The sequence below is a fragment of the Lytechinus pictus genome, chromosome 17, assembly GCF_037042905.1.
Source record: "Lytechinus pictus isolate F3 Inbred chromosome 17, Lp3.0, whole genome shotgun sequence".
Classification (NCBI taxonomy): Eukaryota; Metazoa; Echinodermata; class Echinoidea; order Temnopleuroida; family Toxopneustidae; genus Lytechinus; species Lytechinus pictus.
In genome coordinates this window covers 25,069,174-25,094,633 of record NC_087261.1, presented here as the reverse complement: position 1 = coordinate 25,094,633, position 25,460 = coordinate 25,069,174, and the positions used below count along the sequence as shown (strand labels likewise).

Here is a 25,460-nt window from a genome sequence, read left to right as displayed (position 1 = left end):
TCTACTACTACTACTACTACTACTACCACCAATACTACTATTATATCTTCTTCTTCTATTATGTCTAACTTCACTACCGTATCTCTTTATGGCTTTGCTCGATGGTTATTTGTATTCCACCCACAATAATATCATCCATGATGCTCCACTTTTAAAGTGTTCTCAAACGTCGGGTCAAAGTCCGAAAGTTTAAAGACTAAATAAAAAAAGGAAAAATCTAAAAAAAAAAAAAAAAACTTCTACTTCTTTTTAAAATTCATGTTATTCAATTGAAAGAAAGCTCATGCATCTGCCTTTGACCACAATGACCATGGCGTACGCATCGACCGATCATCTGCGTGCGGGGATACAGATTCACGTAAAAACGTTTAACCCCAATATTGACGAGTTCATGGATCACCGCCTTCTACTCGTAGTGTGTAGACGGACTGCAACAAGGCCTAGTGGCTGTCGGAGTACGGGGAGATCCTGATAGGCAAACGATAGTCTGGAAAACGTAAAACCAGCTCAGGCACAATCATGTCAATCGAAGTGGTGGAAAACAACGTCGGTCACCTTCTGGAAGGTCCACACTGGGATCAAGCCTCGGGAAGCCTTCTTTACGTCGATATCCTAGGGCAGACAGTCTCGAGATACAATCCTGGGACGGGAAACACCGTGAAAGTTAATATAGGTAAGAATGTTATGCGTGCAGTACACAATTATATCGGTTGGGATAATAATAATAATAATAATGATAATAAACAGTTCTTGTATAGCGCATATCACGATTATGAATAATGTCTCTATGCGCTTCCAAAGGACTTGGATATTATTACCTTAGCTGTAGCTTGGCAGCCGTAATTACTAAGATTACAGCGCACACGCATTTCAATAGTAATATAATAGTAATATAATAGTAATATAATAATAGTCCCACATAAATAGTCTATCCAATGGGTCAACCTGTAATGTGAATCCTAAGCACACGCGGAGTATATACGACCCTAGTTCGTCTTGTGACTAAATCTTTATCATGATCTCATCTTGTGTATAATTTCTATTTTCGAATTAAATTAAGAATTACCCAAATTATAAAAGAAATCCTCATTAGTCGAACGCAAAAATATATTTTTTATTCGAAATAATAATAATGAAATCATGTAATTAGCTTCACACTCTATTGTATGTATATTATGCATAGGGCTGTAGGCATGAGAATTATGTTTTTAGAGGAAACAAAACAAAAACACCATCAAAATAACTGTCTCTGAACGATGTTCCCAAAGCATCTGTCATGTCTGTGCTATATGGTAAAAATAACCCGCCGTGATGAAAACGGAATGTGGACAAATCAACTTTTCCTGTGAGCATAAGGCCAGGAAATATAGTGCAGTATACATATATGTGGCTAATATAGATTATAAAAAAGAAATACACTTTCCTAAGATTCGATACCATGACACCACGTTTCTTCAGTTTATATTGTCCTTCTTTTCACTCTCCTTATATTTACGTCCGTACTATTATACATGTACTACATTACCATTTCCTTATTATGCATATTATTATTATTATAATAATATTTATTCATTTTATTATTATTTTCGACTTGTTCCATACACTTGCAATGTCAACCATTATGTAATATTTATTATATACAATAATTATTACATAATGGTTGACATTGCAAGTGTATAGAACAAGTCGAAAATAGTGATAGGAACAATACATTATATAGAAACTCTCTTAAGATATTTTGGGAAAAAATCGACGAGATTTGTTTTGAAATTATTATTACGATGATTATTACCATCACACAGGGACGACGACAGGTTATTTTGATAGGGGGGGGGGGGGGCAAGACGACAGAGGGGAGGCAATTTTTAAGGGAATAATGGGGGTAATATCGAGTTATACCACACGAACCTTTCTGTTTCATACTCTTCTGGTTTATTCTTCCCTTTTCTTCCCATTTTCCCTTTTATCATTATCATTATTACTATTATTATTATTATTATCATTATTATTATCATCATCATGTTATTCGGCACTTTCAGAAAAAAAAAAGACCATGAAGACAGCATGTGCAATGCAACAATAAGAAATAGTAGAAAAGATACAAATGTGTTTTTTAGACCCTTGCTCACCCAACCAGGTAGCCTTGGTAGGGAATAGGTCAACTTAATGCCATGGCCCACAGGCCTTCCCTCCCACACCTGATTGGGTGAACAAAGATATGTTACATACTATTTTATTACACTAGATTTACAAAATGGTATAACATGACAGTATGAAACAGGTAGGTTGCACAAAAATGAACCAGTTTATGTTTAACATTACCATAGAAACCAGGAGGAACGAATATTTGATTAAAATAATTGAGCAGGAATAAATAGGAAACAGTTGAAATAAATAACTTTACAACGCATAAGATTAAAGATATAACAAAATCAGAATATTGGAAACCGTTTGGGAAAATGAAGCTTGAAAATATGATGTGGATCTTCAGATATATTTTTGATTTATTTTTCAATCTAACTGGCACTTTAGAATCTCTCTTTTGAGGACACCCACAACATATTCAATGTTTTTTTTCTATGATTAGCAAATCATGGGGAAGGGGGGGGGGGGATACAAACTGGACTTGAAAAGGGTTTCTCAGTACATCCCGCATGGTTGTCCACAATAAAGATTTTCCCTTAATGCAGATAGGGAAAAAACTTGACAGCATCTGGGTGTTCTTTTGTTAAGCAAGTCATTAAAATGGCAAGGTACAATGAACCGTCGAAATCATGCCAATTTGATTGGCAAATAGGGCTGTAATAATGTCATTATATTTCAATCATTAAAGGGACACAACTCAGAATTTAGTAAATATTCTGCCAAAGGACTATGTACTTTAGGTTAGTTTTGAAATATATTGTGACATTTTAGAACCAGCCTGAAAATGATTGTTTGCACATGGTAAAATATTGAAGTATGAATGTTGTTTTGGTTAAAGATTATTTACTCGTCGTTACAGTCATGACCGTGAGTGCATAAAGAATTATTATAAAAGTACGTTACATCTTGGATAAGGATATAGGGCCCATCATGGGTAGTTAAGGACTTGGGTGGAGCTGTTAAAAGTGGACTTGACATCCAAGTTTTAATGTTAAAGTCTGTAAAAATCTATTTTGGGTTACCAGTCTGGATGTCAATCTTATGAACATTATTCGGCAACCGCTGTATTCAGCATCTTAAAATCATGAAATTGATTGACATCGAGTTTAAGTTGTCATGAAAAAAGTATTTTTTAAAATCCTTTTTTCTTAAAGTTTGAGTGATGCCTCATTACTGCTTTATTCTTGTCCTAACAGTTGATTGGTTTCACATACACGCAGATTACGTTTTGCGAAGGGTGCGAAAAAAGGTGGAAAATAGCAAAATATATTTTATTACTGCCATGATTAAACTGTTATTTGTATCATATTAAAATAATGCATGCTGAGAGTACGTACCTGGCAGAGGAACAATTTCTTTAGAGTAACAGTAAATGATGTGGGGGGCCGTTTCATATAGCTGTTCGTAAGTTAAGAGCGACTTTAAGAACGACTGGTGATCCTTTCTTACGTGCTAAAGCATTGTCAATAAAAATACTATTTACCACAAGAAAGGATCACCAGTCGTTCGTAAAGTCGCTCTTAACTTACGAACAGCTTTATGAAACACCCAGCTGGTTTGGTTCTCGATATTTGGATCACTGCGCCACCATGTTTTTCTGATGGTAAAGAATATATACAGAATAATGAGTCGTACGGTATCAAAAAGAATTGGGAGTGTAACACTTTTATCATCACAAGAAGCACTATCCCGATTGAAAACATTCATCTTTATAGCCCACTTATAAATGTTAGGCATTGTCCACAATAAAAGTCAAATCCACCCAAAAAGGAAAATAGCTAATTAATACAGAAAACGAAATCGGATGATGAGATAAAAAGGTATCGGACAGTTTAATTACATAATTACATTCTGGCACTCTGGCAGTGATATGCGGAACACGGATTTCACGTGTAATATGAATAATTGGATACTGCTGCAAATTCTTCACTGAAATACAAATAGTACAATGAAATATCGTCAAGTCGGAGTATATCTTTTAGATTTTAAATCAATAACTATTGAAATAACGGATGGATGACGTCTTCGGCTTTGTACAGTCATGCAATCTTTATACTATTTTTTTTTAAATATGGCTGTGATGAATTTGTCAGCTTTATGCTATTTTTAAAATGTTTTTTTTATCGAATTATGAGGGTTGTTTAAGTGGGTTTCATATTTTAAAGTGAAATAAGCATTGTGATGCAAAGAAATTATATGTATGGTCATTAAGGTATCTTATATTTCGGACCAACTCTTTACATATGAAAAGCATAGATGCTCTAAACATGATATGTACTAATAACGATTTCCCGCTCTAAACATAATACCTATCATTATGTCCTCAATTATCCTCTTCTCTGACCTTCAAGGCAAACAGGTTGGTGCCGTTATACCCACTCGCAGCGGGCGAACCCTTGTGGCAGCCACCCACGAGATAGGGTTTCTCGACTGGGATTCAGGGCAGATCGAAACGCTTATTGAAGTTGAGAAAGACAGAGCAGAAACAAGATTCAACGATGCCAAGTGCGACTCGTCTGGAAGACTTTGGGTCGGTAGGTACTTTTAAATAAATGTGAAATTGGAAAGCAATCGATCTAACAGTACACCGCTCGCATAGTCACCACAAATGTGATAAATCAATATTTCCCCAGACATCAATAGAAAGTTTATAATCCTTGAAGTACTACGGATTAAAAACACAGTAAATGTATTGAAAATGGCCCTCAAATGACAATTAACAGCCGAGAGGCCTCCATCCTAAGTTTCGGAGCTGACGGAGAATTGCAAAAGATGTTGTTTGTCCAGAGTACAGGACGAACATGATGAAACTGCTGACATTTGATTCATCAATTCTCGACAAAGACTTCCTGGTTGTTCATTGTCAGGAAGGGCAATGACATTTTTTCTATGTTCTCGAATCCGTCGTGGGTGGTGGAGTGAAGCGCATGTGCTGACAGATTCGGGAAAAAATCTTACAGTAATCTGTTATTTCATTTTCCGAATAAATGTGACAGAGTTATGATTCCCCTTTTCTTCTTTTTTTAATGAGTGTTTCAAATTTTGAACTTGTTGAATTTTTTTTTTACAGTGGGTGACCAAAAAGTCTTAAAATTGTCATTATCATATTAATTACCCATAATAATCATGATAATATTCCGCATTTATATAGCGCTTATCACATCGGAACGACGTCTCTAAGCGCTTTACAGATATATTATTACTCCGGTCATCGGATCATTGCATGCCCGCATACAATGTATGGACCTTCTCCACTCCCTGGGGAGCATTCCAACAAGAATTCAAAGACTCAATTGCTAGGCATACTACAAAGGCTTTTGCATCCTACCGGGTACCTGGGTGGAGAGTGGCAAATTAAGTAAATTTGGATTTGAAATTTTGACATTTCCCTTAAATTCTTGTATTCGTAATTTACTAAAACATATCGACTAAGCATTTTCAATGACTAAAATATCTAATCTTCCAATAACAGAACGAGAATTTCATTGGTGCAACGATGAGGAAAGGGGAAAAGAACGGAACTGGTTCGTTAGAATGGGCTGTTGTGTAATGCATGCCAGGAATTTCACTTGGTCAAACGAAATCAAATCACTTAAACCAAAATCTATCGCTCATGTGCAAAGATTAGGTAAATTTTGATGTTATGATTGACGGATTCTGATAATGTTGTGCTGCCTTTTATACCGTCACGTTAATATACAGTATATATACATGTATATATTTTAGTGAATGCAATATGATGTGTCATTCTGCCAGACCACCTATTTTATCCATATGTGTCTGTCATTTCTTTTGTGATTTCTTCTGCCAGGGACGATGGGATTCGAGTCTTTACCCCCTGGTCTGAACGAAAAAGTCCTGCCAGGTTTGGCTTCACTTTACTGTCTTCATCCGGATAAATCCCTCAAGACACATCTTCAAGGAGTAAGTCAATTAATAGCTTCGAATATCAATACTGTCTTGCATAGTCAGCATGACAAATGTTTTTTCCCCGCTGAAATGCATCTACATTCATTATGAGTTTGTAGGGTCTAGCGTTGGTTTTAACACGAAATAACAAAGTATACTTTAACATGATCTATTCATACAGATACACATTAAACACAACAATGATGTGAGTAATACTGGTAAGAACAATTGCGATTGTATTTTAAAGTTATTTGTCACCTTTTAATGTTTTTTTCATATAAAAAACAAAGCAAGATAATATATATTAATTTTTTTGATGAAACTGTTGAACTTCGAACCTCGTCCGTTTCCCACAAGAATGGACTTAGCGCGCACGTGCGCAAAACGTATTTTTTCGAGAATGCGCAAATTATGTTTAACCTTAGTTTTGTGTTTCTAGCAGCTAGTGTATTATTTTTTGTCATAATTCTCAAACTTTCTGACAAAGCAAGATTTTTTCTTCATCGATACTTTGTGATTTTATTCAAAACACTCCAAACGCTTTCTTATCATAAAATACCTTAGCCCCCTTTCCCGGAAGACAAATATGCAATCCACTGATCAAGTTCTCGGAAAAAGGCCGCTAGAGCAAATCGGTCTATGCGCGTAAGCACGTTGAACGAAGAACTGTCTTTTTTTTCCGGGAACGAAATGTACATATATGATCCAGTTCACAGAAAAAAGGACGCATCTATGTGCGTAAAGCACGTTGGAATGTTTGTATTTGTTACGTCATAAATACGTCAACAGAAAAACGTTCATAACATGCTTTTTCCACTTCAGCAATAAAAAAGAAATGATATTTTAAAACGAAAAAATCGATAAATTATTTTTGCTGGATGCTGACGATCTTTTTCTTAATCTACGTTATTAACCTCATACACAAAGAGGGAAAGCATCAAATTTAATAAATCAGATTAAAATTTCAAAATAATAGAAACCCAGAAAATAAGAAACCGCCATTGATATGAAGTATTCGAATTATCTGTAAAAGTCTGTCGCTGCTATCAATGAAATGAAACGTCGTGGTCTGATTTTAATTTTCCTAGGTCGGTCTTTCGAATGGAATGGCGTGGGCAGAAGATTACAAGACCATGTACTATATTGATTCTTTTTCGGGTGGAGTGGATGCTTTCGACTACGACGTTGCCAGTGGCACGATAGGTGAGGACCCCTATACTTATCTTTCGATATCCACATTGTCAGCGGTACAATAAGTGAGGATAATTACATTTATATTTTGATTACAACATTTCCAATAACACAATGAAGACATCCGGATGTATTACTTTAGGATATAACTATGAATTTCATATGAGAATAGTAAAATTATCATTTTATGTTAAAGACGTAAAGGCCTATTCGTTCCATCTTCAAATTGACGTAATAATCATTGCATACGGAACGACTATGGAATCCCAAGTGTGTAAGTCATCTTTCTTACGACACTACAATCCTCGTAAACATGAGGTAAAGTGAATTGAACGAATCGGTTAAATATCTAATTTGCCTTCACATTGGGGAAAAATAAGAATAAAAACAATAAATTCTTATTCCTTTTAGTGTATATTTTGCGACGACTGCAAGCGATTTTGTTTTCCTCATAATCCTACTATCACTTCCTCGATGATATTGAGCACATACGCAATAAAAAATATATCAATTAAATAGGAGGATCCCTGGCAATATATGGCAATTATTCCTTTACAAGCTGATGCACGAATAAAGTTAGCTTTGTCCATTTAGTGTTGCCTGCTCATAAACATCATAAAATCAAATATAATCATAGATCACCAAGGCCATGTCTGTGGATGCACTGTTGACTGACCTCAGTGCCATCTCTCATCGGCCTGGGAAACTTTTAAGTGCCCTCTTTGATTCCTCCAAATTATTCAAATAAAGAATTTTGCCCTAAAGAAAAGAGTTCATTGCCGTAAAATGTTTACATTCCATTGCTGGTATTTAATTCAATAAATTTAAGCCATAATTACAGGTATTTTACCCAGTTTTCTGCTTAAGTAAAATACTTATCCATCTTTGGTATTCATTTTTCTTTGGGGGGAGGGGCTAAGGAGGTTACATACATTGCACATAATTTGGCTTAGACGTCACAATGGTTACTCGTAGGTATCTTGCTTAAATTTGAATACGAATATATGCATTTTGCTTATTCAAGTAAAATGCTACGTAAAATACTTACTCCGTCAATGCTTTCAGGCCTGTAAAATCTAACAAACATTATGCCTATCTTATTACCACTTTAAATCAGCAAACCGAAGACGAGTGATCACTATCCCTAAAAATGAAGGATTCCCTGATGGGATGTGCATTGATAGCGAGGGAAAGCTCTGGGTTGCTCACTTCATGGGGGCTGCTGTAAAAAGATACGACCCATTAACAGGTGAATATTTGTCTCGTAAAATAATACACATTTGCTATATTTATTTGTATTCTTATTCAAGTCATATCAGTATTTACTTAGTTTCTTTCTCATAACTCCTCTTTGTCTGTTTCCCTTGTTTCATTATTCATCATTTATTCCATTCCAATTTATTCACTCTTCCACTTGCTTATACGTTTACATTCTACGTATAGCCTTTGCGTGTCTGATCGTCGAAAAGTGATTCACGCGAGGTAGTTTAATTTAACACATTAAAGAAATAAATGTGACAAATTTAAAAATAGATGGCAAATAAACCAACTTCATATGTTGATGTAAAAGGTTAAGGCAGCATGATGATATACAGTGAGTGTAAATTTACAGATAGCGAGAATTGTATATGAATATAGGGGATCTTTTTTTTTTCTGGAAAGCAATACAATATAATTTATGCATAGACGTCGTCGCGCCTCCATCTTAGAGGCTTAATCTATTGACTTGCATGCGTTGGTGATCTGAAGCTGGCGCATCTCTGACAACTCTTTTTTCGCGTATTTCTATATCCTCTGAGAGAGGGCGCTTTGAGATTATGCACAAGGTCCGTATTTTTTGCATGGCTCTCCACTATAAAATGATTACTTGTAAACATATTTGACTGACTTTAGTTTAAGCAACTATCGTCTTTCTAACCTTCTCTGTGTTTGGTTTTTCTCCATTTTTTTATTCAGGGGAGAAGCTTAGGACGGTACAACTACCGACCGACATCATAACCAGTTGCTGCTGGGGTGGGGCCAATCTTGATGAGCTGTATGTGACTTCATCTAAACTCTCGCTGAGCGAAGAGAAACTGAAGGCTCAAGATACTGCCGGCTATCTCTTCCGGGTTACTGGACTTGGGGTCAAAGGGGTCAAAGCTGAACTGTTTGATGACCTGAGTCACCTTGCATAATAAACAAATATATCAGGCTTTGAGAAAGTATAGTGGAATTATTTATCCGAGGTTGGTCTGGCTATTACTATTTTTCCCGAGGGGCGAAGCCCCGAGGGAAATATAGTAGTTTTGCCAGTCCAACCGAGGATTGATAATTCCCACTATGCTTTCGAATGAAACGCCTGATATATTTGTTTTATATCCTACTTTTAATGATCTTTAACCAAAATCTATGCGCTGAGCTCGCAAAGTCCGGTTACTTGCATTGAATTACCTACTTCGTGCCACCGCGCTCAGCGGAACGCAGATTAGTGCCTGCGCCGACGCATCACGGGACTTGCCTGGGAGAGAGAGAGAGCTGGCCGGTGTGCCCGAGAGTTTAGCTAAATATCCAGTTTTCTGAAATAATGACGTCAGAGTATTGGTATAGCAAAGAATATATCGAGGTCTGACGTCACGCAACATCATAGTTGAAATAAATTTGGTCACATGATGCTAGTTGAACCAATCACTATGCAGGATTCAATCTATGTAGGATATAAAACGAACTGTAATACCACACATTTACCTTTATCACCACACGATGAATCCTTTGATTGCAGAATACCACAGTCACACCAACGAATCCAACGTCAAACCGACATTAAAGAATTAAGTAATGATTTTGTTAGGTTTTCCCCTTTTTTGACGTGGAACTGTTAGATTGCTCGAGCCCCTAGGCGCCCCGCGTATCCGCCAGTGGTGAATAATTTGACAGTGAATATTTTTTATTTGGAATGGTACCGTTTGCACACATTAGCCGTCATGGAGGATCGGGGAGCTGAAGCTCCCAATTCCCGGGATCGACCCCCCCCCCCTATGTGCACTACCTTTATCATTGTGTACTCTTGGGCTTAATAAAATGCAACAATGAAAATTAAATGTATATTGCACTATATAAATCATGATAATGATTGAACCCAACTGACCCTTATTGAAGAGTACATCTCTCTAACAACACAGAGTAAAATTTTACCCAATATTGGGTAAAAAAGAGAACATGCAGATTTGCTGGGTATTTGTTTTGTACCCCATATTTGACTAGTTCAACGCAATACTGCGTAAAATTTACAAACTCCTTTTACCCATCCAACATGCATGTTCCCATTTTACCCAATATAGGGTAAACCTCGTCTTTAGAGTAGCATTTCTTTGCAATTATCGATTGTTACAGTATGATAATTCTGAATTTAGTAAAGGCAAATTAAAATGTATATAGTTTATTAATCGGTCGCCGAGAATTTTGTATTTTATGATGAGTTTCCACAGAATGTCATATGACGATATCGGGTACTTATTTTATAAAACTGATCATGAAATTGCACATGTCGTTATGAAAGACTGGAACACAGTTTCTTGGTAAATGAGATATCCAAAGTTTTCTCTGTTTAAGTGGACTGAAAATCCTACTTCCATGACTACACTTTATTAAACATCGTCTTTGCATTCGAACGTTGTTTGAATCAAGTATTTAAATCTATTCCATGTATGGTTTAGCAAGTATCACAGGCCTAATTCATTTCCCATAGACTCGTGCGTTAAGGTGGCACTTAAAAATAATTCATAAAAAATAAGGAGGAAATTCGAGGGTTGAATGTTTACTACCAGTGGATAGGATAAATGTCTGATATTCCATATCTGACCAGAAAAGGGTACCTCGAACTGCTCATTTTAAAAATAAATCAGTATTTATGAAGACTACACCTGACTACACCTGATGGCGCAAATATTAACCACTGAATGATACGCGCCGTATAAGCTAAAACAACAACAACAAATTCATCACTTGAGAGAGTAAAATGGCCCTAATTCTTCCGCCAGGAAAAATATAGTCCCATAGTGGGGATATATCTTTCCAATTTGGAAAAAGGAAGTTTAGTAGGTACCCTCCCTAGAATCAGTGTTAGATTGTCAGTCATATTCATTCATTTTTGTCAATCAGCAATATCAAATTTAGAAATTGAGAATGGGTTGGGTCGAATGAATATTTTTTGCCTGCCAGTTGTAATTAGGCCCGTGTGACCAGCAGTAGCAAGAGGGGTCCCCGGCAGAGTGTGCGTGTATGTGTGTGAGAGAGAGAGAAAGAGAGAGAGAGGGGGTGAGGGGGGGGGGGGCCGCCCATATCCTTTTTCAAGAAGTGGGGAAAGGAATAAAACGGATAATGACAGAGAATAAGAAATGAGAAGGAAAGTATAGGTGGACCTAGCTCTGCATGATTAAAAAATGACGTCATCCTTAGATCGCCTTGCCACCCCTTTTCCAAACAACATGGCACCGCCCCGTACAGCAGTCCATGGAAAGTGAGTGGAAATCTGGGTCCCGTTTCATAAATACTTGTTACAATAACAAATTCAAATTATCTATAACACCTCTGTTATCAACCAATCAAATTGAATGATTTCAGTAGCTTTATACTATTCTTGCAAATTTATCATTGTAACAAGTTTTATAGAACGAGCCCATGATTAATAGCTCAAAATACGTTCAATTCGTTCAGGAAGTCGTGATTGATTTTAAGAACATCTTAATGAAATAGCCTTAAGTCGCCCTTTTTTTTTTGGGGGGGGGGGGGGCTTAGATATTACTTACCGGCCTTCTGCCATAGGGCATGTGGGCAGCCTGTAAATATATTGTCAGTATCCTTCATTCTATCTTAAGGGCCTATTAAAATATTATTTTTCTCTCTTCAGTTACTCTATATATGCAACAGTCTCATCAACGAACCGGGTTCAAATCGATTAATGGTATGTCATTCGAATACTTTAAAAGCCATGATCGTTCTGGCATGTTTTTTTTTTTGGTGTGACTGTATTGAGCAATGCTGTCTTTGGCACTGTATATTGAAATTCTGGATAGAATAACAACATACAGCGAATAAATTTTTTAATTAAGCCCTATCCAGATTCTTCAGAATAGTAATTCTTTTATTTTGTTTCGAAAGTAAACTAAAACCGATACGATGACAAGGAGAAATAAAGTGTCTGTATGAGGTGTGTGTGGGTGTGGGTGGGTGAGCGAGAGAGAGTGAGAGATATAGGAGACATGGGGGAGAGAGGAGGAGAGAAGAGGAGAAAAGTGGGAAAGAAACGAGTCCATGGCCGGTATTCTGAAGTCGGGTTTAACTTATACTCTGTGCTAAACTTATGGGAAGCCAAACATGTCAACATTTGTATTAAGTTGTATCAGGGATATGCAACAACTCCCTGGTTGTACGTTTCTTATGTTTACTCAGGTTGTTGCATATCCCTGGTTATTGTGCTCTTTCGTGATTCATCCATGGTGAAGACAATAATATTGTTATACTTCCTAGACAATTATGAATGATTTGAGAGCCAAATGAGCTGAAATATGATATATATATACTGTTAGTGATTTATGTAACAACTGGCTGTCCATACTTAAACCACAACTTTAAACCCGAGTTTAAGTTAAACCCGACTTCATAATACGGGCCCATATACACCCAACCTCAAACCCACTCACCCACACAGCACACACCCACCCATTCTGAAGTGCTTAGATCGGATAGGGTATCGAACTAACATTTCCCTGATCAGATCACTCAGTATAGAGGTAATAGTTGGATTTTGTAAAACTGAAATTTTCTATTTTTATCATAGTTATTTACAAATCCGCATTCCTCCAATGACGTATGTGCTTACAACCAATGCCGATGTCACTCAAACGGAACGACCTATCTCCCTCATTGTTTATATATAATTTTTATACTTGCCTGTGTTGTGGAATTAATTATGAAAAAATAGGGGGAAATATATAATGTTGGATACAGTCAAAGATCGACTTTTTTATACAGAGTAGCCACAAAAAATTTTCATGTAATAAGCAATTGACAAAATATAAAAATAAATAAAAATATTATTTGCACTACTTTAAAAACCACTTCGCCTCGTTTACGTGTTTTGAGCTAATATTTACACAATATTTTTCATAAACTCTCGTTAAAGGTGACGTTCTAATTTATTATGACTCTGCCCTGTGCAAGTTTAATAGCATGATCAAATCTTCAGCGTCAATAATAAAGCAATAAAGGGTTTTTACCCTACAAAATCGTTGACACTGTTAACCGTGACCATGATTATGCAGATTCTTTCAGAGCCATTCATGCAGGGTAATTGTGTGAAGTTCCGGATCCTGAATTTACCCCCATAGTGAAAAAAAATTACATGAACTCAATGTAAATAAGAACATTTTATGCCACATATACATAAATACGGCTTAAGATTAGTTCCATAAGCTGAAGAGAGACTAGTATTTGATTTTTATTGATTTTATTCTGAAGAAACTTTATTAGTTTCCCAAGAAATCTTGACACAACAATAAATAGTGCTGTATCATTTTTTGGGGGAAGGGGCGTACCCTGGACCGCAACTCCTTTCTGAAGAAAGAAAAGATGCCGAAAAAAGTACATATCTTCATATATTGCATTGACCATGTTGACTGATTGCTTTTTCCAGGTGTGATATAGCAGGTACAATTATAATATGAAGTACCAAAATACCTTGACAGGATAGCCCTTGAAAACCGAGATGGATTTGTCCAGCGGAGTTCTTATGATCCTTGAATATGTTAATGATATATCAGATTATAAAGATGTGAATTGTCATGATTGTGTTAGGATTCCCGCATATCTCTTGTGAATATTTTTAAAATAAACTTCAACAAATAATTACAAGGCAAACGACCTTCACCTTGCATCCATGCTTTAACATCCAAGCATCAGTCCTCTACAGATAAGTCATAAAAATAATCTTATAGAAATAATAATATTTCATTAGACTAAAGGTTGGTTAGCATAAAAATCGCTCTCCGGCGTCTTACAAAAGTATAGATTTCATAACAAAACTTCCCTGCATTTCGTCACAAAGGCGAATTTCTTTGAGCGAAATCACTAGCCCATACCCTGGTAAAAATAGAATGGGAAAATACAGAGCAAACATTAACAAAAGAAATCGCGCAAAGTCACTGATTTAGCCAGTCTGCAAGCTCCAACTGGGCCACTCTCTACACGCACTATTCACCGAAATACAAGGAAGAACAAACTATTCAGTTAATACACACAGGTACTCACTGAGCGCCAAAACAAACAAAACTCGATTGAAAATTGTGTGCGATAGTACTAGAGCTGGGACCAAAATAATGTTTCGCGAGGCACTCGTCACGCTCGTCGTTCTGATTACATGACGAGTCGGGCCAGTCATGGATCCTGAACCAACGGGACATTGACAAGGGTTGCATCCAATGTTGACGATGTCGTGGTTTCAGTCATGTCAACATTGATGGGGATAGGGATCTGACTAATAAGCAAAGAAGGTAAGAAATAATCTTTAAAAATGTGAAATAGCCATCAGAAGACCATGCTGATGTCAATGCCAGAAGTCTTCAGAGAAATCGAAGCTAGTGATGTGGTATTATACATAATATTTTGTTTCATTTTATGGGTCTGTGCGTGTTTTATTAATAAACATTGTTTTGATCCTTTTCTTCCTCTTGCTCCTGTCCGGGGCTCCTGTACATTTTTACAAAAGGGGAACGAAAATGTTGCTGCTTTGGGCATTGTAGTGTAGAAACTACTACTACTACTACTACTACTACTACTACTACTACTATTACTACTACAACTGCTACTACCACTATTATTATTAGTTTTGTTTTATTTATACATATTATTGTAAATATTGATATTGTTATTATCATTTTCATTCTAATTATCACCATCATCATCATCATCATCATTATCATCACCATCATCATTTGTATTATTGTCATTATTATCATTTATCACTATACAATTATTTAAATTACCATTTGTTTAAAGGGGAAGTAAAACGTTTGTGGTAAATATAGCAGAACAAATGAAAAACTCTGGTGATTGTTTGAGAACAAGGAATCCATCATCGAAAAAGTTTAAACAATTTGTTTTATTTGTGACGTCATAAGCGAGCAGCTCCCATGTATTGTGTGGTAAAAACGGATGAAATATCATTTTCAAAAAAAAATGAAAACTGATTTTTTTTGTTCCTTCAGTATGTCAACAGACAAATTATTTCACATCCGTTCCTGAAAGAAAAAAAAATCACCAAAAGGCATTAAATATCAAAATACGCATTTTAAATTACATGTTATATGTGGCAGGTTGATCGTAGGCATGTATGATGTCACAAATAAGATAAAAAAGGTAAAACTATAATATCTTTTGTATTTTTTAATGGGTTTTCCTCCAACCTTCACCAATATGTTTTTCTGATATTTTTCATCAAACCTTTCTTCATGGGGGAACCCCCCCCCCACCTTTACCCCATCTTGAAATACTGTCTCTTATGCTTTGTATATATTTTTAAATGAAGATGTGGAAATTATCAATTCAATAATGAATACTCGATTATTGTTATCATCATTATCATTATAGCCATTACTTATTATTATATATATTGCTGTAATTATATTATTATTATTACTAAACAAGAATGACAATCGAATGTTTAAATATAAACAAGGGCTATCATTCCACGTACCATTACATCTATCACCTTCCACCTAGTTTCTCTATTTAGCAAGTATCAAAACAGCAAAAGCAGAAAAAAGGAAAATGCGAAAGAAAACGATAACAAAATACAAAAAACCCAAACAAATAGCACAAAAATATGCCAAAGGACCACCCCCCAAAAAAGGTTACGGAAGGCCTATATTCTAATATTTAGTAACCAAAAATAAAGGTAAACTGTGAGGTGTGTCTGGCTCAACCGTGTACAATTATTATTTTCGACCAATGGTTTGTTGACAAACACTTCCTTTTACATTCAGTTGTCTTACTATGACGATTGAGAGGGACATCGGTTCACCTAAATCAACACAAACAGAAAGCGGAAATTCATTATGAAAAACCCAATTTACGAGGTAGTTTTGTGCCGATTTTTTAAACCAAAGTAATATGAGGAAGTAAAAATGTAGAGCTATCATCACATGTTCACATCGTACACTACAAGTGATTAGAAATGATTCGTTATATCAAGTCGCCCGAAATATAATATCACTTGATTGATGTGCATCGGTTTTGGAAGAAAACAAAAGCATAATCATGATAATAGTAAAGTAATAGGGATATTGCAATTTATTGAGCGCTTCAGTTTCAAAGTGTTATTTATTTAAACTATGCTTTTACGTAGCAATCGTAGATTTTGTTGTCTATGATAAAAATGCTCTTTAATGTTTGATATAACATTATGTTTAGTTTATCTTTATTTTATGTTTATGTAAATCTATGTATTTCATTGATTGATATCCAATTCAGTAGTTGTTTTGTACTTCTTATTATTAGCTTAACTTATTTGGCATGATCAAACATATACAAATTAAACATAATATATACAAATAATAAGGTAAGGAGTGTCCCATGTATGCCGAGGAAGGAAAATGATAAACTAAACTAAATTTAACCCGAACATACCGAGTGTCTTCCTTTCCAATCCCTGTGACTTTACACAAAGAACATACATCTAATTATAAAAAGTAAAATATAATTATCTTGTTAACGATCACATAAAAATAGAATCAAACATAATTTAACATTATGATACAATAAAATAAATTACGAAAACAATAGAAAAAAGGAATAAATCGTCACCATGGGTACAAGTAGGGGAGACAACAGCAAAAGAATGGACGGAGCTATAAGTACTTACCCAATCTGACAAAATCTCCATGAAGCTGTATATTACTTTATATTCCTTTTACGTGTGTTTTATCCAGCTATTACCAGCTATTACCAGCCATTATGTTTTATCCAATAAACCAGTTTTGAATCGAATTAAATACTTGAATATACAAAATGAAAAAGAGATAATTGCAAAGGAATCATCGGGTAACAAGATGAATATAAAATCACTTACAAATTATTTAAACTAACATACAAAAATAATACAAAGCAAATAATTTACTTATTTTTCTAGATGAATAATGCCAAATTACAACCTAATTGTAAAGAAATCTACTCAATGACCCCATTTTTTTTTATCAAAGAATTTTTTTTTTTATAGAGGTCTTCATCTTTAGTGCACTAATCCAAATCATCTTAAGAACCAACTTTACGTTAAAAGCGTTTAACGTTCCTTTCGGTCATTATTTTAATCAATTTTGTACTCAGTAACTTAATATACATGTTTAAGAGTTCATTAGAAATTTAAACTTGTCGTTAGATTAGACTTCGATTTTATTCTTTTCCGTTCAAAAAGTAAACAAAATACAATCAAACTAATATACAAAACAACAGACAGATCAATGATATTACATAAAAATATTAGAGATAAATTTAACAGGAACTAAAGTGAGTTTTTTTGTTACGCCCCTCTTACTGCCATGCATTTATTTTGGGGTCAACGCTGAACAAGGCTCAGTTCACCCCTCATTCGACATGCATGTGTAAATTATGTTCTTTTTCTTTCATGCCTTTATTGTTAAGTTGTATCTTGATATCTTTAATTTTATTTTCTATAACTATGTACTCATATTTGTTTGTGATTTATTTCCTTCATGTTTTATACGACTTGATGATTGAAAAGAATTTAGTAAACATCAGCTTATTTATTAATGTTCATTTGGTAACATAATTGGATACTTGAGATATCAATAATTAGCATTAAATGGTAAAAAGGCTTGTCTAAATAGTGCGGCATACGCTTGCACAAAAGTGCACATGTGACAGCCCCCTTAAACTAGGTGCTGAGAATATAAAGCCCTTTGAACGTATAGCATTATATTCTAATGGTCATAAAAGCTGTTATAAAGTGACGAAATGCATGACGGATATATCTCTCAGAGCTTCACAAGTTTATTTATTTACATGGTTGATTGATTGTTGCATGCAAAGGGGTACTGTATACCGACTGGCACCAAATATGCCGAAAGAAGATGTGTTTTTGTTCTGATTACGGTTATGATTTAAGAATGATCTATTAGATTAATTCATCTGTCTATCTAGTATACTAGCGACTTTTAAACGTATGGATTCCGTACATTAGCTACATTTTGATAATATTAATAAAAACATTTTTCTCCAAATATTGGTATAATCTGCGTTTCATAAGATTTATGCTGCAATAGACATGGTAGGGTACATGTATATAATAATAATAATAACATGTCCATTTATATCATGTATATAGCGCAGTTAAGATTTATGCTGCAATAGACATGGTAGGGTACATGTATATAATAATAATAATAATATGTCCATTTATATAGCGCAGTTACTATGTGCATATACTCAACTGCGCTTTGATACTTGGTATCATATTATTAACCCGGCTGTAGCTAAGCCGCCATATTAATAGGCGCTAAAGCGTTCAAGGAGAAATCCTACCGGGTACCCATTCACCTCACCTGGGTCGAGTGCAGCACAATGTCACTGTTTGATCTTTATTAATTTGTCACATGGTTCCGGTTATCAAATATCAACCCTTATTGATTAACTAATTAATTAATTAATCCATTCGTTTATTTGATTTATTTATTCATCTGTTATTATTATTTATTTTTTTAGGGTTGGGTGGATCTTATTTCATATCATTAAATTTAAACTTATTTTATTTCTAATGGTCAGACGCTTAGTGTTGTACATTATTGATTGTCAGGACCTCAATGTCTTATGACCAAACGTAGGTGATGGACTGATAGTGAGGTGGCGAGGAGGGGGCTAATAGCTGAAAGGCGACTAGCTGATAATGAACTTCTTTACACTTTCAAAGAAATGAAAATCATGACAAATATTTTGAAGGCTTTGTAAATTCATATCTTCCTTTCTTCATCTATTCCAAAGTATTACATTCGTAAGGCGGAGTTCCGACGGCAAAGTCTGATGACAGCTTTACACTATTCGGCAACGGGGATCAGATGGTAGTAAAGTTACCATGGAAACTGAAAAGTTATTGTTCATTCTGGCTGTCGTATATTTGAACATCATTAGGCAAGTCACTGGAACCGACGCGCCAGGTATAAGAGCTATTTTTTTTTTAGTTGTATTTCAACTGTTTATTTTGTTATAAAATTATCGATTGAGTCAACGATTAAAAACATAACTGATAAACTAATAATCACTAAATCACTTCATATACAGAATTACTCCTGTTGGTAACACATATGGAATAACAAACAGTGAAGTAATGGTAATAATCAGGTTAAACAAAATAATTACTATAACTTTAGAACACCCCTCCCCCTTAAAATAAAAAAAAAATAAAATCAGAATTGTGATTTATAACCAGCATCTCCTGTTGTTGTTGATGTTCTTAATTATGGTGTTGTCGCTAGTTCTTCTTCTTCTTCTTTTCAGATTTTTAATAATAATAATAATAATGCATTTATAGAGCGCTTAATATCAAGATCTCTAAGCGCTTTGCATTAATTAGAAGACTTATTGAATTACGATTATTTTACATTCTACATTATTATGTTAACATTGAGTATACATTACATGACATATCATTACAAGGTATAATACTATTGAATTTAACTGCACTACATTATTAAACTACATCAAATAAAACGACATCAAATTATGTCAATTATTAAGCTTTATTAAAACGTAGTTACTTTTTCTTTACTACTACTACTGCTACTACTACTACTAATATTTCTACTACTACTACTACTACTACTACTTATACTACTACTACTACTACTACTACTACTGCTACTACTACTACTACTACTACTACTACTGCTACTACTACTGCTGCTGCTGCTGTTACTACTACTACAGTTACTAATTATACTACTACCACTACTAATCTAACGTTTTCTCCTGTTATTACTACTACTTCTGCTTCTGCTCTAGTACTATTACTATTACTAATACGGCTGCCAACAAAGAAGAAGTTATTTGACGAAATAATATTTAATCGACTGTGCGTGAGGGTGCTATCAGTATTATTCACTAAGCCTGTTCGAAACCCTCAGGGAATTTTTGTCATTGGATTTAGTATATGCAACTTTAGGATATCAAAGTTTCATTACTAGTATCTATTATTATTGGTATCTATTAGCCTTGAATTCAATGAAACATTTACCAAGGTGCATGACGAGTCTTTTATGTGTAAATCCTATTGTAAAGGTACTGTGAACAATAGCTAGTGACGTTTTCCGAAACGAGGACAGCACGAAGAGGGGACCGGGTCTATCTATACCTTTCAAAATAAAGCATGTACAAAAAAATAGGAAAATGAAAAAAGATAAAAGAAATAAAGAGGAAATAGCAAATTCACAGTGATATATTGAAGTCATACTATTATACAGAATGCCAGGAATTGTTATGTTTGTTCTCGAGCTGTTTGATTAGTAAGAATTCAACATTAATCTGTCAATTATTAATTTGTCCAACAGTTATGGTTCAGGCTTATCAATCAAAAAGAATAATAATAACGCCAGGTATTTGCATTTTGTTTCACACAGGATTTTTACCTGTAATAACTCACACGATTTCAATCTTTTTTTCTCTCTTTTAGAAGAGCAACTGTCATCATCATATTTGTTCGATTCAGTTGGTAAGTTGAAAATAATTTTTTTACAAATCTTGGTGGAATACCAAAACTGTAAAAATTAAAAGATCAATTTCCCATGTAGGTCATATCTGACAATGGCCACAGCACTATCTATATATAAACACGTTTATTTTGTTGATATTACTTTCCAGTCGTTGAATTTGCAGTTGATCATAAGTTTCTAAAGGTAAAATAATCGAGAAAACCTCAGAGGAGCTTTCTTCATGAATAAATATATACAATAAATCTTTATGCACGTGTGTGTGTGTGTGTGTGTGTGAGAGAGAATGATTGAGATAGAAAGAGAGAGAGAGAGTGTGTGAGGGGGTGAAGAGACACGAAGAGACAGAGAGAGATGTCGTAATCTACGAATTTATTGAAACCTTTGTAATAACAAAAGGCTTGTCATGACTGCAGCAGAACTGAATGCCCAAGATAATTTTTTGATAGACACTGATGTACTAATGGAATGGAAATGACCAAACTAATTAGAATGTCACTTTCAAGTTAAATTGCTATTATTTGATTTCACGGATGATTTCATTACTTGATTGATAGACTAATACTTCGGTTAAGGAAATAAGTAAACAAAATATGGATATAATACTTGGGACATTTCCCAATAGGCAATAAAACAATAATTATTGCAACTGCCACCGAATTGTGTACATCAAAAGTTGGAATTTTGGGGGGGTTGTTTCAGCAACATTTTGTTTGTGTCACCAAATCGAACTATACCTTGTAGTAAATGCGTGTAGGAATTCCATAAATAGCCTTCATGGATGCCATGTGCATGGGCGTACACAAAGCTCTGCCTAAAGGGGTCTTCTCCCCTTTCCTTTTATTTTATTACATCAAACCAGATAAACATTATATATAATTATACATGTAAATGTGAGTATGGTCTCCCTTTACAATAGAATAAGTTGCAGCAATGAATATCTAATACATTTTTTTGAATTCTTGAAGTACAATATTGAATTAAACACAATTTCACACAATAAGTGGGAATATGACGTCATCAGTTTGCTCATTGATTATTGCTCATTGAATATTAAAGAAGACATGCATACTGAAAAAAAATGTGGATCTTTAAGACGTCATCATAACCATGATAACTCTGGTATTCCTTGTCTGATTTTGTGTTTATGGTTGTCCATGGGCGGAAATCCCAGGGAGGATAGGGGGACACGTCCCCCTACCCAAATAGTAGGGGGGACACAATACCAAATGTCCCCCTACTATTTTTGGTCTTTTAAGATGTAAAGAAAAACATCATTCAAAATCGAAATAAAACATGTATTTTGGTCGAAATGACCTTACATTTGGGGTGATAACCTGTTTTTCTGTTTGTCAAATTTTCCAGTCCCTGGTCCCTCTACCTTTAGGGAGAGATTTCCGCCCTCGTGTTTGTCCGATTTTTCTTTCATCCGATGAAAACATATCATTTTCAGTACTTCTTAATAAAGCTCAAGTTCATGAACTGTTCGTTCCTACAATCAATTGGTCTTGATAAAAGCAGAGAAAACAGGAAAAAAAATTGGCGACGGTCTGATGAAAATCCATCAAAGATTAGCCCTAAAAGGACTGGGCTATTTGATATATATTGAGGACTGAGGGGGGGGGGGGCATGATGGCCCCTTCTGATCTCGGACAGATCCTCACGCACATTTTTCCCACATAAATTACAAGCCAGTATTAAAAAATTCAGAAAATTATTATTTTTTTATATCTATTATAAATGAAATATGCAAATTATCTTCTTGAAAAACATCATTTGCATATTTAGCACACAATTTCTCTTTAAATTTTCTTTTTTTTTAGATGTCATCTTTTTTCTTTAATTTCAAGGTTTCCGCAAAAAATGTAAAAATGAATTTTTACCTTATGTATTTCTTTTTTCTTTTTTATATCTTATATATTTCTTTGTTTTTAATGGAATTATTACAGACCATTTAACAACTTCATCATACCCTAAATTTATTAGGCTGACCAATTATATCACCCTTTTATTAATTTAATCTCCCATATACTTTATACACAAAAAATGAAAATAAGACATTTTCGGCATGACATTGTCTCGTAAAAAGTTTTGCGTCGTCGCGATGCTATACCAGTATGTCGCGAATTTGGTCTCAAAAGTTGCGCGAAACTTAAAAAAAGGTCATAAAATTTTGCGTCGTTATCTTTTTTGTTTCGAAAATATCGCGCGAAGCGTCGGGGGGAGGGGGCATCATGCTCCCCAGTCCTTTTGGGGTTAAGAGACACAAAGACACATTAAAAAAAAATCATAATTTGTGACGTCTCACGCTAGTAGCTCCAAAATATATCATGGAATGTAAATTTCATAAATTAAATCTATAATGGAAGATGATGAATACAAACAATTTTTTTGTGTATGAGGGGGTAAGACACGATGGGTCTGCTGATTAATTCCCTCACAAATAAAATCACTTTCAGTTTTTAGAGAAAAATGACATCTTGATAAATTTATGTCAAATTACATATGGAGAAGATGCTCGTATGTGACGTCACAATAATAACAATAGAACAGTAACACGTTCCTGACTCCTTTATTCTTTGACGGGTTTCATCCAACGTTCACCAATATTTTTTATTTATTTTTCTGCTTTTATTATTTTGTCTCGGTGAGTCATTTTATCTAATTTTAACAAAACTTTCCTATTCTCACCTCGATTTTGATATTCCAGAGCTGAGCTTTTGGATTGCCCTCGGCCTCGCCTCATCCGTTATCATAACCTGCTTATGTTGTATCTTCTGCTGCAAACGAAATTCGCTTCTTTCTCGTTCAGCAGCGCCATCTACGTCACAGCAAGTTCAGGTCAGAGAAGGGCAAGCAAACAGTGGCTTCGACTATTCGGATCCGCCACCTCCATACTCCGAAGCGCTAAAATACGCGCTCAATAAGGACATCGAGGGATTGCCTGAATACTCCGAAACATACTTATGAAATTGAGCGCGGACTTCATTTATCTAATAACGAGTGGTTATTTTTGTAAGTCTCGGATCTGTATTCATTGTTAACTCACAATGACACTAAGCTTGATATATAATGGGGAAAAATACACTTTTCGAGCATTCGACATTGGAAGCAGAGGGTATGGAGTGGAATACTAGCATAATACTATCCATTTTTTTTTCACAATCGGTAGCAGGCTCATCGGTAGCCATTTTGGCACCAATACACCGGGAAAGTGTTCCGTCACATTTCATCGGCATGATCGTTCTCGTTGCGCAACTTTATAGTATTAGACTCCGGGTGTGTACACTGAAACTACGCCTCTACGTTGGTACTGCAGCACGAGCTACCCAAAGACCTTATGGCGGTAATGATCGAGACATTTTCGATATATGAATATAAAAATGTCGAAGGTCAGGCGACTGCAACGTTAAGACATCCTCTGAGATCCACGGGAATTCAACGGACTATGACCCTTTTTTTCCGGCGGGTGACACTGTCACTCATCATGTTACTATTTATTTAAAATATTTGTGCTGTATATAATTACATACATCGCTATTTCATTCCGCCTGCATTAAGGCAGAGCAAACTTATTACTTATTACACGTCGCAGAAACGTTGCACACATATTCAGCCCCCCCCCCCCCCCACCCCTGCTTATGTGCTGGCAGAGCAGTATTTGTTGAGCCATTGGTGAGCGATCTTTGTTCGAAATCCATGGCACAGGACAAATGGCAAGAGTAATGACAATGTTACTGCTTTCACTTTACTTTTATCAATACTCATGTAAATATTCCAGGACAGTGGATTATTACAAATCATATTTGATTAGGTACTCAAATTGACAATGAAAGGAAGACCAATTTCATGTACAATAGAGTTTTCATATTTTCATCGCATTGCCAATTTGAGGAATTTAGTGAGTATTTTATTTAAATGAAAATACTTCAATAAAATAGAATTTAAAGCTGTGCACTATTGAAAGAGAACTTTTTTTGATGTATTTGCATGAACCAAGCAATCTATGAAAGTTAACTTAAAACATATAGATTAATTATCATTTCCTTCAACAATGGCCGTTTTGCTATAAGCTGATAAGAGTGCAACAAGAGATTATGTCAATACCATAGGGTTATAACTATCTTTGAAATTGATATATCTTGTGAATTTCATTTCAATCAATGTCTCTAACGATTAACATACTTAAGTAAAATATGGCAAATTGAATATCAATTTTTCCCATGTGGTAAAAAATGTGGAAAAAAGGGGAGAAGAAAAATATAAAGTAAGAATACAATAAAAAAAAGGTTGTTTAGCTTTGATGTATGCAATTCTTTTTTATCATAAACAATTTGTTTTACTTATTTATGATTGATTTCTATGACTAAATATTTTTTTGGCATTTTATTTTCCATTTGGAGGTTTTTAAAATGATGCACGACACTCTTTTATGCGAATGAAAAGTCATCGTAAATGATACGA

At 34.9% G+C, this 25,460-nt stretch overlaps 2 protein-coding genes across 3 annotated transcripts; both read left to right on the top strand.

Moving 5' to 3' along the window:
• Positions 1-387: 387 nt before the first annotated feature.
• LOC129279894 (regucalcin-like) lies at positions 388-12,349 on the top strand. 2 transcript variants are annotated; one of them, XM_054915958.2, is made up of 6 exons: positions 413-673; positions 4,497-4,679; positions 5,957-6,069; positions 7,143-7,257; positions 8,363-8,494; positions 9,202-12,349. In XM_054915958.2, exons 1-6 carry the CDS (start codon positions 520-522, stop codon positions 9,420-9,422), a joined length of 918 nt encoding a protein of 305 aa, XP_054771933.2. In that variant the 5' UTR covers positions 413-519; the 3' UTR covers positions 9,423-12,349. The 2 variants fall into 2 exon arrangements, with proteins under 2 accessions (XP_063968014.1, XP_054771933.2); XM_064111944.1 differs by lacking the exon at positions 4,497-4,679 and having other exon boundaries at positions 388-673.
• Positions 12,350-14,515: 2,166 nt separating this feature from the next.
• On the top strand, positions 14,516-25,237 carry LOC129280564 (uncharacterized). Its single transcript, XM_054916564.2, has 4 exons — positions 14,516-14,774; positions 19,276-19,448; positions 20,960-20,998; positions 23,707-25,237. The coding sequence occupies exons 2-4, from the start codon at positions 19,367-19,369 to the stop codon at positions 23,964-23,966; spliced, it is 381 nt and encodes a 126-aa protein (XP_054772539.2). The 5' UTR covers positions 14,516-14,774; positions 19,276-19,366; the 3' UTR covers positions 23,967-25,237.
• Positions 25,238-25,460: the final 223 nt, after the last annotated feature.